At 37.0% G+C, this 15,425-nt stretch overlaps 1 protein-coding gene across 1 annotated transcript in view; it reads right to left on the bottom strand.

Annotated features, from left to right (window-relative positions):
- Window positions 1-286: 286 nt before the first annotated feature.
- The window catches only part of FGF14 (fibroblast growth factor 14), a 248,997-nt gene continuing 233,858 nt past the window's right edge, over window positions 287-15,425 (bottom strand). Inside the window, exon 5 of the mRNA XM_088458111.1 lies at window positions 287-5,229. Within this exon, the coding sequence (XP_088314237.1) occupies window positions 5,093-5,229 (137 nt within the window). The 3' untranslated portion in view covers window positions 287-5,092. The remainder of the gene's footprint in view (window positions 5,230-15,425) is intronic.

Genomic DNA, 15,425 nt, shown 5'->3' with positions numbered 1-15,425 from the left:
ATATATCACCAACCAATCAGCATCTAACTTACATTTTGCAGGCTGTGTTTAAGAAATGATAGTTTGGAGCTGATTGGTTGGTGATATATATTTCACAATTTGATCTCACATCAAACTTTGATACATATGCCCCTAATTGTGATCCATCAGCTGTACGTGCATAATACCATTATTTCATGTAGCATCATTGGGGTCATGACAAACCAATCCCATCAATGTACATACAAAAAGTACAATATAAAAGGAACTACCATCATTCTGTGGATAATTTACTTTTGTAGAAAAATGAATGTTTATTGAATTGTAAAACATGACAACATTTCAAACAATGGACAGTACATTAACAAAGCAATATAGATGTTAGTGGAGGAAAAAGGGGTTTAAAAGACAGAGTTGAGATTTGTCCTCCGACCATTCCCATGTACCTTGTTACAGATAATTATCAAGTACACTTGCTAGTATTGTCATTTTTATAATTGCGATTACATATGGCACCTTAAGGCAATGTTATAACGTACAATAATACATTATGGGAGTCATTATATGGAGGCATGTATTAATAATATCAACTGGAACATGGATGGAAAACTTTTGACACTCTAGTCTTTTCTGTGTTTCCCAACAGCTAAGCATGGAAGTGCCAGTCATTGCCCATTTCTAGTCTAAAAACATTCTGGGGGAAAATTACATTTGGTGCAGTAATTGAATCACATGTCAAATGTTCTTTTTATTTAATTACACATCTTTTATTAATTTTTGCTAAATATCTAATGCACAGGGCTATGGTAAAGCAAAAAACAATTGCACTGGAGGGCGCACGGACAGATCTTCTGTAACGAAATCCCCTGTGTGCGTCATTTCCCCCTTATCCTTATACTGTGTACTGTTCTACAGCAGACAAGTGGCATTGCCCTTCTAACAAGCAATGCCATACACAGCCTCCTAGGAATAAGGATAGGCCAGGTAAAGGCATTGTTTCCTGTCATTAAGCTTCACTGTTATTGGTGTTCTCCTATTCTGACATACTTAGATTTTACATTTTCTTCTTTAATATTAATGGGACTAGGAAATCTGTTAGAAAGACAATCCATAAGTGACTGTGCATAAATAAGGTAAAAATGGCCATCTTTATTGTGTAAGAGTTGCTGCATGGTTTACAGTAGATAGTAACTGAAGGCAGAATTCTTATTAAAAAAATATCTATTTTCTTAAAGGAGAAACCCAGTCAAGACAAATATTTGAATGCCCACTTATTGGTGTGGTCATTTTATTTTTTCTCTCTTCCCTTACTAAATAACTTTACGTATTACATTTTTAACAAGTCAGATGGTACTTGTTATTTATTAAACCTGTGACAAAACGCATATATTTCAAACCACATTCACCTAAGAGTATGGTAGGCTGTTCTTACTCAAAGAACGATCTCCCCATTGTGCTTTTCCCCATTGACTATGCAGGTTCTAAAGAAAAGAGAAACCCTAAAGTCATAAGTAAGGGTACAGGGGCAGGTCTGAGACAGCAGCTCTTGTTTCATCAAATTATTTAAGAGTTATCTAAGGTCAAGAGCTGGAACCTGTTACCAGCCATATGCACATGGGAGAACGCCAGTGAAATAGATACACACACAACCAATACACAAATAAATACTGTTTGTATGGAGTTCTCCTTTAAGCAATTATGAACATGGATTGTACAGATTACCCATGAGCCCTCAGTAGAGAATGTCATAAGAGCAAAGCAAAGAAATAAACCCAAAAAATGGGCAACATAGAATATTTTAAAATCTATGTATTTCTTATGGGGATAGACCAGCATTACTAGCCAAAACTGTCCAATGTATGTGCCAATATATTAGCAAAAAAGATTTCATAAGAAAATAAATATTATGTATAATGATAACATTTCATTTTTAAATGGTCAAACCAAGATTTTACACGTCACCCAATATGCCAGGTATAACTTCTTTGCAAGGATAAAGTGGCTCTTGTTGCACTGAATGGGTTTTAAAATAATACAGTCAGAAACGATCATACTTGGAAAGAAAATCTGAACATTCGGGGAATGGAAGATGTGCATCGACATGCATATTTGGAAGGATATATGCTATCATTTGTTAATACAAAATAAACAATAAAGTTGTATAACTTGAGACAATACATTTTGTAACTTATTATATTTGTTTCCATTTGTCATCATTATATATTATTTTTTTTCCACTACAATAATATTTTCTCCTTGACACATAACATAAGAGGTGAACACTTGGGTAGAACACTCTTTGGTATGTTTTGGGGAAGTATTAGTACTGCATAACATTTATTTGTGGCTTACTTTAAACCGTACACAGTGCAAGCCATTTGTCAATGTGATATTGTGTGAAAATTGGTCAATGGTTTATATTTCATCTTTGTACAAATCATTTTATTAAATATGTTGCAATTGTGTATACAACAAATGATAATAAACACATAAACTGTACAATGCAGACAAACGCTTTGCATATACTGTATGTATGTAAATTTAGTAATACATACCAACATTTCTTGATACACATAGCTTACTACATGCAGATCATCGTCACCCTCTTTCCATGCAACAGATGAAACACTGAACTAAAGAAAAGTAAGGAATTAAATACACAGACAACAAAAATGTGTCAACGTTTTACAGAATAAAAATCTGTAGGACATCCATTCAAAAAGAAAACAAACTTCGTACACAACCTGTATAAACATATAATAAACAAAGAATATAACAGAGGTATTACACATACATAACATAGTAGTCACTTACAAAAATAAATTCAGCCTTAATTTCAACCAGTCAACTGGTTTTCTAGGCGCTAAGCCCGTCATGTAGAGTTTTGTTATGGCAATGAACTGGGAATGTGTGTCTGAGGATGGGACACCAGCCCCACACAAGTTATATTGAAATATATGTTGTGCAATTTTACTCATGTTATAACTTTGCTTATGAAAAAACATAATAGATCATGTCTGCTAATGTGCTTCACCGTCATGACAGGGACAAGCAGTAATGGTTTAACATGGAAATGATTGGAGTGTAAATTAGTTGTTGTGTGACTAGCAGCACAGCAAAGTTCTTTTCAACAGTTGGAGAAGCTCATATGTAAATCATTGTGAATATTTTAGAATGAAGCCACTGACACAGTAAATCTATCAAAAGCCAAAAGTGTTGATCCCTTAAACAGATACAGGACATTATGAACTAAAAAAAAAAAAAAGAAGACAAGAATTGTAATGCAACATTTCCAGCAGACACAGCCAAAGGGATTAGAGAAAATAAAAGCTTACCCGTTTATGCCAAATAAAATAGCTTCAGAATAGTATAGTTTTTCCACTTAAGGTGTCCAGGCGTACAGTAAGATCATGTAGGTCCTGTATACATTTCTTATGGAAGCATGTCCTATCTATACTAACTGTATACAGAATAACTTCTCTGCTCTCTCTTGTATCGTGGACAGAATACAGGGTTTGGTAATTATTATGTGATAGGAACCCAATGCCATTGTGAAAAAAACTCTTTACACGAGATACATAGAGTAGGCAACTAATGACTTCAAAATCACTTGAAAGTTCTGATTCCACATAAAGTGGTTTTGTGTAAAATACGCCACAACCTAAGCAAGGCACCTTTAACTTGTAAATTCTGGTTCCTGAAGGTTTTGTGTTAGGATTATGTAAGATTAAGTGTGGAAAGTAATAGTACTGGACTCTGCATGCTTACCTAAAATATAATATTTACTTGTCCAGTTTTATCAAACAAGAAAATATTAAATCATGATGTTCATTGACTACTTGCATTGCTGTTGCAAAAAGGGACACAACAAACAACGTGCCCATGCTTAGCTAAATAAAACTGCAGGAACTGCCAGAGATGGGAATGACCTTAAAGGGGAGACAGAGTTTTGCAAGGTGAACCAATAACCGGCCAATCATTTCACTATTGAACTAGTGACATCACTGCAGCACCCAGTGAATAGATGGATTCTCTGGAACATTGGAACAGCCCACAAAACTCCTATCTCCTCTGAGAGCGGGTGACAGGTACACTTTAATTTCAGCTTGTTAAAAACAGGAAGGACTTTAGTTTTCAAAACAGAATTACTGTAGGTAGCGGAAAACCTGTTAATCATATTATTAATTTTTTTTATTATCATTATGAGGAGTCATCGATGAAAAATGAGCCTTAATTCAGGCCTACAAGGCCTACAGAGTTCTACGGACCCACCTTTTTAAAAAACAAGTGGGTCTTGCTTACTGGGCAAGGCAAATGTTACCATTACCAGCAAGCCTGTGATATGTATAAAACACACACAAAAAGGAAAGTATAGGGGGTGTCAAACACTAGTCTCGGCCTACTCCCCCACTGGGTGTGTTTGACATATTTCCCTCTAGTAAATAACGCCAACCTGCGGAGCACAATATCTGTTGCCACACTTGACCAGTATTTAAGTCCTATTTACTATAGACATGTTTTAGAATAGCTGTTTGAAGGCTTCCTGATTCCCTGATTGCTTTCAGAACTAAGCCACCTGAAACATTCAAGTTCTAGAGGAACGCAATCCCTGCAAAAGGTCACAGACAGTGGTGCAAGCAGCCTCGTAAAAAAGGTTAGAGAAATCCATTATAGAGCAGTTTTACAGCGTCTAACTATAAATTACTTAATATTTGTGTGCTACAAAATAGAACTTAAACACATGGATCTCGCTGTAATTGGACTCAAAAGGGGGTAAGAGTAATTGTCAGCAGGCAAGGTATCAAGTGTACTTGTGAAGTATGTCATTCACATGAAGTGTCACAGTCACGGATAAGATATTAAAAAGGCATTCCATATCTGGTAGGGCATTCCATGGTCTGAGTTTAGCTGGTTCCCCAGGTGTCTTCTAGTGGAGGGAGGACGTACACACTGAGTTTTATCCATCTTCAACACGTTGGTTCTGAAACAGCAAAGAGCCAGTGCATATTTTTCACTTTTTTGTTTACAAACACTGAAGTTAGGACAGTCTGGCGGGGATAAATGCTCAAGTGTGCCAAGGGCTCAGTAAGTCACAATACCCTTAAGGGTCTGGCTATGATGTCTTGCTCTTAGTGACTGGTTTGCCACCGTTCATTATTGCAGATGCACTTGTGCTTTTACTTGGTGTCACACGGGCCTTTGGCACTGTCTCTCCAACATCATGCAATGACGGCTCTCTGTACATGGCAACTGAAAAGAATAGAAAAAAACAAGAACATATTTAATGAGAAGAGTCCAAACTTAAAGAGATCTACGCAGCCTATTCACTGCTCATACTTGAATACAATAGCTAGATAGATTAATAGAGCTGTACTATATATAAACACATTTAATATTGCTTCAAATATATGTTAAATACATTGTGTAAAACAAGATACTGCCCAAATTCATAAGCAAGAATTGAAATCCTATTTTTTATGCCACATGAGAATTTTTTTTTTTGAAGTCCATGAAAAATAGAAAGCAAGTTTTACCTCCTGATTTGCATCATAAGAAAACTAAAAAGAATTTCCTCCAGGCTATAAAATATCTTATTACCAGATACTGTAATCTAATAACTAAGACAACATTTTCTGATTACGCTGTAGAATATAGATAATACTGCCATATGCCAGGGAGTTTTATCCCTACTGAATTTAATCAATTTAATTAACCGCTCATAACAGTGATGCCCAAAATGTGTTGCAATAATTATAAAATAATATAAAACACAACAATGTATATGAATTTCTAACAATAAATATGAAAGCAATACCACCACTGTCCTTGATGAATTTGCAGTAAGACAGCTCATGCAATGGACACCATCAGCAACACCTGGCAATGACCATCATAGGCTGCAAGGAATAATAGATTTCAATAATCTCTAAATCTTAAATTAGGGACCTTCTTCCTTTGCCCCTGCTTCATAAAACTGAGGATCTTTGCTTTTACAAACAAAAACAATATTGTTGGCTAGAAGTCAAACTTTGCAAATAAAATTATGAAAAGAGCAGACACTGAAAGCTCAGACTACTACAGTATCAAATCATTGTATGCAGGTTGGCTGACCTCACTAGGTAAATATATTAAATATAATTTTAATGCATGTTTTATTTGTACCAGGTGGCAGTATAAAAAATTAAATGACTAACATTTATTTATAAAAGATTGAATTATTATGAACTGGTGAATTTCAATTCGCAGGAATGTGTAGTGATAACCTTAAATAAATTCTATAGCCATATGAGACTTGCTTAATTTAATGAGTGACTAATTGTGAATGATCACTATTCAATAATTATTATTTAATTATAATTTATTATTTATATCTTTTTTTTTTTTTAGAGAACTTCCTTTAGAACCAATGAAATTAAAATTAATTTTCAGCTTTCAGCTTAATACTTTTTTTTACATTTTTATCCTAATTTATCATTTAAATGTTTATAATTGACTGTACTTTATTAGCGAACAGTATGCAAATAATAGCAAAAATTTAGCAAAGAACATATCTCAAAACAAACATGTTAAGTAGGATTCTTAGTAGTATAATTGTGGGCATAAACATCATCGAAAGCACCAGGTTTTAAAACCCGACACTTAGAAAACCCCTTAGAGCAAAGGTTCTAAAACTCCATTACTACAGTCCATGTTTTAAAAATGTCAAGCCTTGAGCACAGGTGATTTAATTAGTTATTTGTTCAATTTGATTTAACTATCTGGACTTAAGCATTAATATCCATAAAACCTGGATTGTAATGGCGGAGTTTGGGTACCTCTGCCTTAAAGTATATTGTTTACTCTATCATACTTAGTACTTCCCAATTAGAACTTTCTAAGAATTCTATTTAGCTAACTTATTATTTTTACTGTCCAAAAGAATTATACATTGTGACAAATTAAATTAATGCTGAATCTATAGATGTGTCCTGTTACATCTTTGCCGAGCATGCTACAAATGTGCGCACGCATCGTGCCATGCGATTACCCGCAGCTACATAGGCTATGGTACGCTATGGCGCACACTGCACTCGCACCATGCAATCCCATGGAGGTGTGAGTGGGAACGCAGTGCACGTATCCACATGCAGGCGCACGCCTCGCTCTATGCGTGGCATGATTTGCTGCAAAGAGCCCTAATGAAGTTGGTTGACTCAGTCAGGGTGAGATTTACTGTATACAGTGCTCCTAATGCTGGGCATACATTGTCAGATAAAATGTCTGTCAGACCATGAAAACTTAAGTCAAGCTATAAATTACATGATATTTTATGGTGCACGCTAAGGGAAGTGTACTGGCAAGTTGTACTCACAATCAACTATAAAATATGTCCTAGAAGTTTAATATTTAAATTATTATGTTCCAAGCATTATATTTAAGCTGGTATTAATATTACATTCCAAAAGTTGATTACCTTTATTTCTGTATTATAACATTATTTGTAAATTATGTTAAAACTATTTAAAGATAGGAACACAGTCACCTTTATCTATGGCATCTGCTTTAAGTTAATACCAAAATCCCTATATATTCCACGCTAAAGTCTAGCAGATTTCAGTAGTAGAGAGAGTACCAATATGTTTTGGAACTGTGGGAGAAACGAGGTCACTGGAAGGAAACCCACACAGGCACAGGGAGGCCATAGATAGTTTATGAAGATAGCACCTTAGTTGGGTTTTATCCCAAGGCCCAAGTGTAACGAGCAATGCTAACCGGTATAACCAATATGCAAATTTGCTGCCCATGTCTACCATTTCTCTAATTCCCTTTTTAGTTACATTCTAAATTAATCATTTCTATCCAGTGAATCAAAAGTTTACAATAGAGTCATGCACAACACCAGCTGTACCAAAACATGATAAACGGAGAATGGCAACCTTAACTATCCCAGCTGATGTAAAATTTTATATCCTCTCATGATCAACCTTTAGGTTGTATGAACAATCGGGTTGAAAACAAAGTTGGGGATGGGCATGCTGTGATCGTGGTGGGTCAGCAACTTCTCTTCCCTCCTGTATGTGGCATTTTGAGAAATTTACTGTACCTGCCAACATTCTCGTAGAAAAGAGGCAGAGAGAGCCACAACTGGAGTGGGCAGGATGTATCCCTATGATATAATACAGTTAAATACAATACCTTATAGGTGTGTATACAACCACATAAGTCACTTCCAGAGCTGAAGATGAAATTGATTAGGGTTAAAGTGACAGAAAATTAGTGACATTGATTTATATGTGTAAAAACATGAATGACATGACAAGGCCATTAGCTAATGAAGAATCTAACATTAGTAATCATTTATACGAATACCATCTAAACCTAATAGTAAAGTTTCGGGTTACTTTTTCCCTCCAGAGGACATAATGCTAGACTGTGTCTTGGACATAAATTGTTACTTGAATGTTTCAGTCTTCTGATTAATTAGAAGCCTAATTTAAAAGACACATTCACCCACAATGACACTACACAGGATGTGACACACACATCATTTGTTACATTGTGTTGCCTTTTATGGCAAACTCTTATTCCGTCACAATATATCTAAATAAAATACAAAAACGTATTAATTGATGTAATGCAATAACAGAATGATGGAGCTGGCTAGCCAAACGTTAACTAAATAGTATAAATGGAAAGGTTCTGCAACATACCATAGGGCCTATTTCAGAGATGTATGTACATTCAATATTTACATTGCTCTCCAAGGTTTGCAGATTAGTTTCTGCAACATAAACCACAGTGCCCCAAAGTCACAGCATGACTGACATGCTGCTGGTGTATGGAAGCGGCGTCACGAAGCGTTCCAGAAAACAGGGATGTGTCGAAGCCAGTTGGACGCAGCTTCAATGGCACGCGCAGCGTGATTTTCCCAGACATCCTGAGTAACCTGAGAGTTACTCAGATGTACGATGATCACGCAGTTGAACTGATGGCTGCGTCTTTGAATGCAGCATTCAATCAGCGAAGCCGCCAGTGAGCATCTTTTTACTTAAGACGTCTGCGAATTTTGCATATTTTAGTAGAGCTGCTGTGTGTGTGTACTGTGCTATAGCGACCATCTCTGAACATCTCAGGACCATAATTGGCACTACATGAAAGTCTCTAGAATGCTAGTTAGGTGCACAGCAGCGTTTCTGAGTAATTGTGGCATATGTGTTAGGTACGTTACCTCAGCGTGTGACGTCACTACGAGAATGAAGAATTTCTGTTAACTGCACCAATAAAATGTGTGAAAAAACATGTATTTTGTACGTACATACATTGGGTGCAAGGTTTGGAGTTGATAATGATCGATACATCTTACAGTAGCTCTGATTACCTCTATAAGATAGATTATTGTGCACATATGGTAAGATGTATGCAACTCAAAGAGATATGGAGATGCAAATGTGCATATTTATCTTTGCTCAAGTATAAATGGTGCATCTTCATTCTATATCAGTTTTAATACAGTGGAAATACATTTTTAAGTGGCTTATTGTGTTGTGTTTTTTATGTGGTTTAATGCACTGTTTTTTTTAAACAAATATTAACTTAAATTTTATGAATGCAAAAACACATTAAAACTACATTGATATTTCTTTTCATACTTAAATGTGCATAGGCAAACACAGGGAGGGGGGTGGGTTCCGGTTGCCTGGAAACCCCCCTCCCCAGCCCACACCATGACCACATTAACAGTATATAATGAAATTTTACTAGAACTGCATGTTTTAAAGATCTCAGTATCACAAATGACATAGTTACCACAACCAGAAATGATTACACATGTGCACCAACTAGGAGATCTGGAAAACATTCACTAGAGGTGCACTACTATAGACCATTTTTTAGGGATAATTATTAATACTGCATAACATACACTATTCAATGCACAAGGAAACCAATCTGTACATATAAGTCCAAGGCAGTGCTAGGTTCTTCTGCCGCTCCCCCAAATGCCTGGACTTGCTCCAATGCTCTGGAATGGTGCCCACATTTTGAAATAAAACTGTTCAGTTTAGGCAGGATGGCCCAACGGATGCATCTCATGGGTTAACTATGTTTGCTGGTCCTGTATATTTCGGAACTATGCCATACACTGCACTTTGTATGACAGGGAAGCAATCGGGAAGCCGACTGCCTAAATACCGGCAGCCGGCTTCCCGACTGTCTTATCCCGGCATGGGTGAAATGCCAGGCGTCCAGATGTAGACGGCCGCATTTCCACGATGCCGGCAGACCGTCGCCCGGCATCTCGATCGTAGTGATGCCGGGCGCCGCGAGCGGACAGCCGCGGGGGGGGAGGGTTAGATTTAGGGCTCCCGGGGGGACTTAGGGTTAGGCACCCCACCAGGAGGGTTATGGTTAGGCTGGGGGGAGGGAGGGTTAGGGTTAGGCACCCCCCCGGGGGACTTAGGTTTAGGCAGCGGGGAAGGGGGTGGTTAGGGTTAGGCACTTAGAGGGGGGATTAGGGTTAGGCACTTGGGGGGGAAGTTAGGGTTAGGCACCCCTAAGGAGGGTTAGGGTTAGGGGGGTTAGGTTAGGTTAGTGTATACTTACCTATCCACGATCGGGATTTCCAGCGCTGTCGGGCTTCCGCTGCTTCTAACTCTGCTCCTGTCGGGCTGCCGCTGACGGGAATCGAACCCATTTCGTATGACACATTATAGCTATTTAAGTGCTAATTATGTAATCTTCCTGGACTAGCCACACTCAGTTTAAAATCAGGCATTTGGCAACCCCCCTCTAGAAATCCTGCATTTGCCCCTGATGTGTTTATAATACATTTGAATATAAAATTAATATGAATTATCACATTAAAAATAGTTTGAGAATCTCATGGAAATACTAAATGTTCTGCCAAGTGTCAATAAATGAAGGAAATGGAAAATATTTGGTCACATTTGTATAGTACGCCTTAAACTTTTTATTTCTGTTTTCAATGTTATTCCTATTTTCTGTGCAAACTAAAGTTTAAGTACAGCACATGTTCAGTTTCTTTGTAAGGTTATATTGTATATCAAATTATACTACATTAAATAGTCACAAAAGGCACTCAAGGATGCGTACAATATATGGCAAGTTGTTATGTTAAAGGATTGCCAAATCTACAGGCGATATAGTTTGCCTAAATTTTCCCTAAAGTTGAGGTTAGATTACTAAGTATTCAGAGATTTTACAGACTGTGGGCGGTATCCAATTAGCCATGAACATTGTTGGGGCGCTAATGGATCCCCCGGGGCTATCCACTTAGCCCCAAAGTCCAGCCTGATTCCAGCACTTATCTGGGATTTATTTTCAGGACCTGATGTATCCCGAAAAATTATGCCTGAGAAGTCCCATTTTTTCCCTGCTGCAATGGCAAAAACAAATAGGTCCCTGAACTTACCACGGATCCTATGTGTTTTCTCACGTAAAATTCTATTTGTTCAGCCAAATAAATAGGATACCGGGATAAAAAAAGGGGCGAAAAACGTGGATCATCGTCAAAAATATATCAGGGATAATTGGATATGCCCCTTTGTTTGAATAGTGATATATAATTTTTTTCACTTGAAATAATAGGCATCTATTATTTTCATCCATATTTAGGGGTCTATTTACTAAGCCTTGGATGGAGATAAAGTGAACGGATCTAAAGTACCAGCCAATCAGCTCCTTTCACTTTACAGGCTGTGTTGGAAAAATTACAGTTAGGAGCTGGTTGGTTGGAACTTTATCTCAGTTCACTTTATCTCCATCTAAGGCAGGGGTTCCCAACCACGGTCCTCAAGGCACACTAACAGTCCAGGTTTTAAGGATAACCATAGTTGAGCACAGGTGACTTAATTAGTACCTTAGTTATTTTGATTTAACCATCTGTGCTTAAGCATGGATATCACTAAAACCAGGACTGTTAGTGTGCCTTGAGGACCGAGGTTGGGAATCACTGATCTAAGGCTTAGTAAATAGACCTATAAGGGGCAGATGTACTAAGCTCTGGAAAGTGATAAAGTGGACAGTGATAAACTACCAGCCACTCAGCTCCTGTCATTTTTCAAACACAGGCTGTGTTTGAAAAATGACAGTTAGGAGCTGATTGGTTAGCAGTTTATCACTCTCCACTTTATCACTTTCCAGAGCTTAGTACATCTGCCCCTTAGACACTTATGAAACACAGGACTGGATCTCATTATACTTTTGGGAAATATTCAAGAGCAGCAGTTAATATTAGTTTTTATACTATATAATGTTTAAATGGATATACTGTAAATGTATCTTTTTGAAAGATGAACTCTGACATGTAATGTATCATGTGAGCTCAGAACAGTTTAAATAGTAGTGAAATAGTTCTGCAAGTTCAATAATTTCACCAAGGGTTATATAACTCTGATAGTATCTATACTTTGCTTTCAACAAAAGAACCTCTGATTGTAGTGTCTCATATAATCATATACTCTCTAGCCTTAGAGCTCTATTCATTAAGCACTGCCAAGCACTGCGAGTAGCAGCTGTAGATACTAAAATACTGGAGCAATTCAACATTGCTCCACTGCAGAGACAGATCAGCTGTCCCGCAAATCCTATCACTGCTACTTTGGTTGTAGTGAAACCTGACAGTGCTGAGTGTTAGCAGTCTTAGGGCCAAATTCATTGGCAAAAAGCGTTCGCCGATGCAATGTTTTTGCCACATTCCCGCGTATCGCTCTATTCAATTCCAGGACGTTTTCCCATGTGCGAAAAAACAGGCAAAAACAGGCGTAAAAGTTTCTCCACCCAGAGGCAGGTGAAAAGTTGTTCAAAATCCCTATTTTGGGCTAAAAATGTGGGGACTTGGTTCAGAACCCTTTGGATACCCCCCTAATGACTAATTAGTGAAGCAAAAATAAAAAAAATATCTTAATTCCCCCTAAAAAAAAGTCATAATTTTTGGGGTGAAAATGTAAAAAGTGTTTAAAAATGGGTATAAAGTACTGGGTCTGGTATTTTGGGGTGCTGTATGGATAGGACAGGTGTTTTTAGGATTGCAGGAGGCTGCAGCAGGTGTATTTTTTAAAGATTTTTAAAATGCACTTTAGAGATCCAAAAATATTCTACTACCCATTTAAATGTACCCCCAATTTAACTACAGCAATTATTATTATTTTTTAAATTGCTTTAGATAATTTTTCCACACTTATGAAAATATGCATATAACAGCCCTTTGACTAAATATAAGAACCCTAAATACTTTTATTAGGGCTATTAATACACTTCTATAATGATTTCAGTTAGGGTCAGTTAGGCTTTTTATGGGGTACAGACTGAGTTCCCCAAAATAAGCTGTCCTTTTCACTAGTTCCGCCATTCGCTGCATTTGCACATATGCGTTTTCGCCTGTTTTGGAATTGACTAGGACAAAAAGCGTGAACGCGCATTGTGAAAGTGTGCAAATGAGGCGAAAAGACTGCAGCGGCAAATCCATTTCACCAGCCGCGACTTTTGGCCCTTAGTGCTCATGCGTGAACTGGTGTTCACTGTTCACGCATGAAGACCCAGTGGCTGGAGCCAAACGAGTAGGGATCTGAAAAGATTCCTTTTCGCAACCCAGAATTCCTTCCCGTAGGTTCCCGCTGTCAAGTTCTGAAAATGTAGTATTTTCAGAGCTTGATTCATTTAGGTCACCATACTATTGTACGGGGATAGTGGGCCATATGGGGACTCAGACGTAAGCAGAAGAACTCTGTATCTGTAATTACTTCATTTCTACAAAAGTAGATGAAAATAAAGGTAATAAATAGATTTTGAAAGGCAGATAATGTTTTGTAAAAGGGCAGCTATCGGCCGACCCACCATCTGGTCTAATGATTTGGCATGGTTATGCACAAATGACCTGGTGCATGCACACTTACCAAACGGTCGCCCAATACAGTATGTCTGGCCAGAAGAACCAGCTGTGATGTCATTATCGCTGGTTCCTGTGGCCAGAACATGGGTCAGTCGTGTGTACACACAAGCAGCATGGCCAATGCAATATATCTGTGAAAGACACATCTTTCACAGATATCTTGTGTGTACACACTGCCAGATGGACTGAACGATATATTGTTACTCGGCTATACGAAAAATATAATGCCTACTGTGCACTCTTTGAATAAAAGGAAACTCCTCTCTGATTGCTTCTTTAAATATTGATCTTTCCTATACAAAACAACAACTTCCAAATATAGTGCAAAAGGAATCACTTTATTGTGAATGCCCAGGAGATAGTGAGATGCTGCCATTTCTCAGATTCTTTCTTACTGTATTGCTTAGAAATTTAGCTCACTCTGTTGATTCAAACTGCTCGAAATATTAATAGCCAAATAAATGTATTTTATGTGAGACAGCATCCACCCAGCAGGAAAATTTGATTTGCAAGGAGGAACCTCCATTGAGGAAACTGACATATTTAAAGATTCAGAATGAATTGCTAACCTTAAAAGTAGAGAGATGACCAAAAGGTCATAAATTCCTGTAAAATATTAGGTATCCAATATGTAGATTCATAATGAAAATTACAAAAAAATACAAATGCAAATAATTTGCACATAACATAACAAGAGGAATTCACAAAAACTCCATAAACTGAATAATAGTGAAAGTTAACTTATTTAATTTATTTAAAATGGATTATGTTTATGTCTCCAGGAACAGAACTATACATAAATGTTTTTCTTTTTTTTTTTTTTGCACACTTCTAATAATACGTAAGATTTTAGTAGAAAATATAAAAATAATTATTTTAAATGAAAAGAACATAATCTATTCAACATTGGGTTGAAAGGAACATGCATTAGAAATCAAATTTAATCTGCTTCAAGCAGTGTACATTTTATGTTTAACCACCACTTTATAATCTCACAAATAGTCCAGAGGGTATAGTTTGTAAAAATATAACATGCACAAGAAAAGTTTTCCATCTATAACACTCTAATATGGTATTTTAAATTCTGTCTGCTTAATACACTATTGAGAACACACATATGTACATTGGAGTCAACTTTCCCCCCTCCCCATATGACAGAAAAATGCCATGCAGAGACATGGCTAGCGGCAGCACAAACATTGATATGGTCAAATACAGGTACGTCCTATTTTAATACCCTGTACAATATGTTTAATACAGAACCTGGCAAATTAGCTTTCCATACCTACAGTATCTAAGCTCTTTTGTTTCAGATAGACATAGAGGACTGCACTGCTAGCTGATCTATACTGTTCAGTGTTTTCTTTTTTATTAAGTACTGTATGTGCATAAATAAACATTTTGGGCATCTTATTTATATTTCCAGGGGTTGTATCCTAATTTTACCTTATAAAAAACAGTTAAGATTCAGAGCAGTTCAATGATTGATTTTGCTATTTCACAAAGTTATCTCAAGCTAATTAAACAGAATCCACTGTCTGTGCTGATACATTTCAAC

The sequence above is a fragment of the Taudactylus pleione genome, unplaced genomic scaffold (genome assembly GCF_031769625.1).
Source record: "Taudactylus pleione unplaced genomic scaffold, aTauple2 ptg000041l, whole genome shotgun sequence".
Classification (NCBI taxonomy): Eukaryota; Metazoa; Chordata; class Amphibia; order Anura; family Myobatrachidae; genus Taudactylus; species Taudactylus pleione.
Note: the sequence above shows the minus strand (reverse complement) of the source record. Positions and strands in the feature narration are given on the sequence as shown.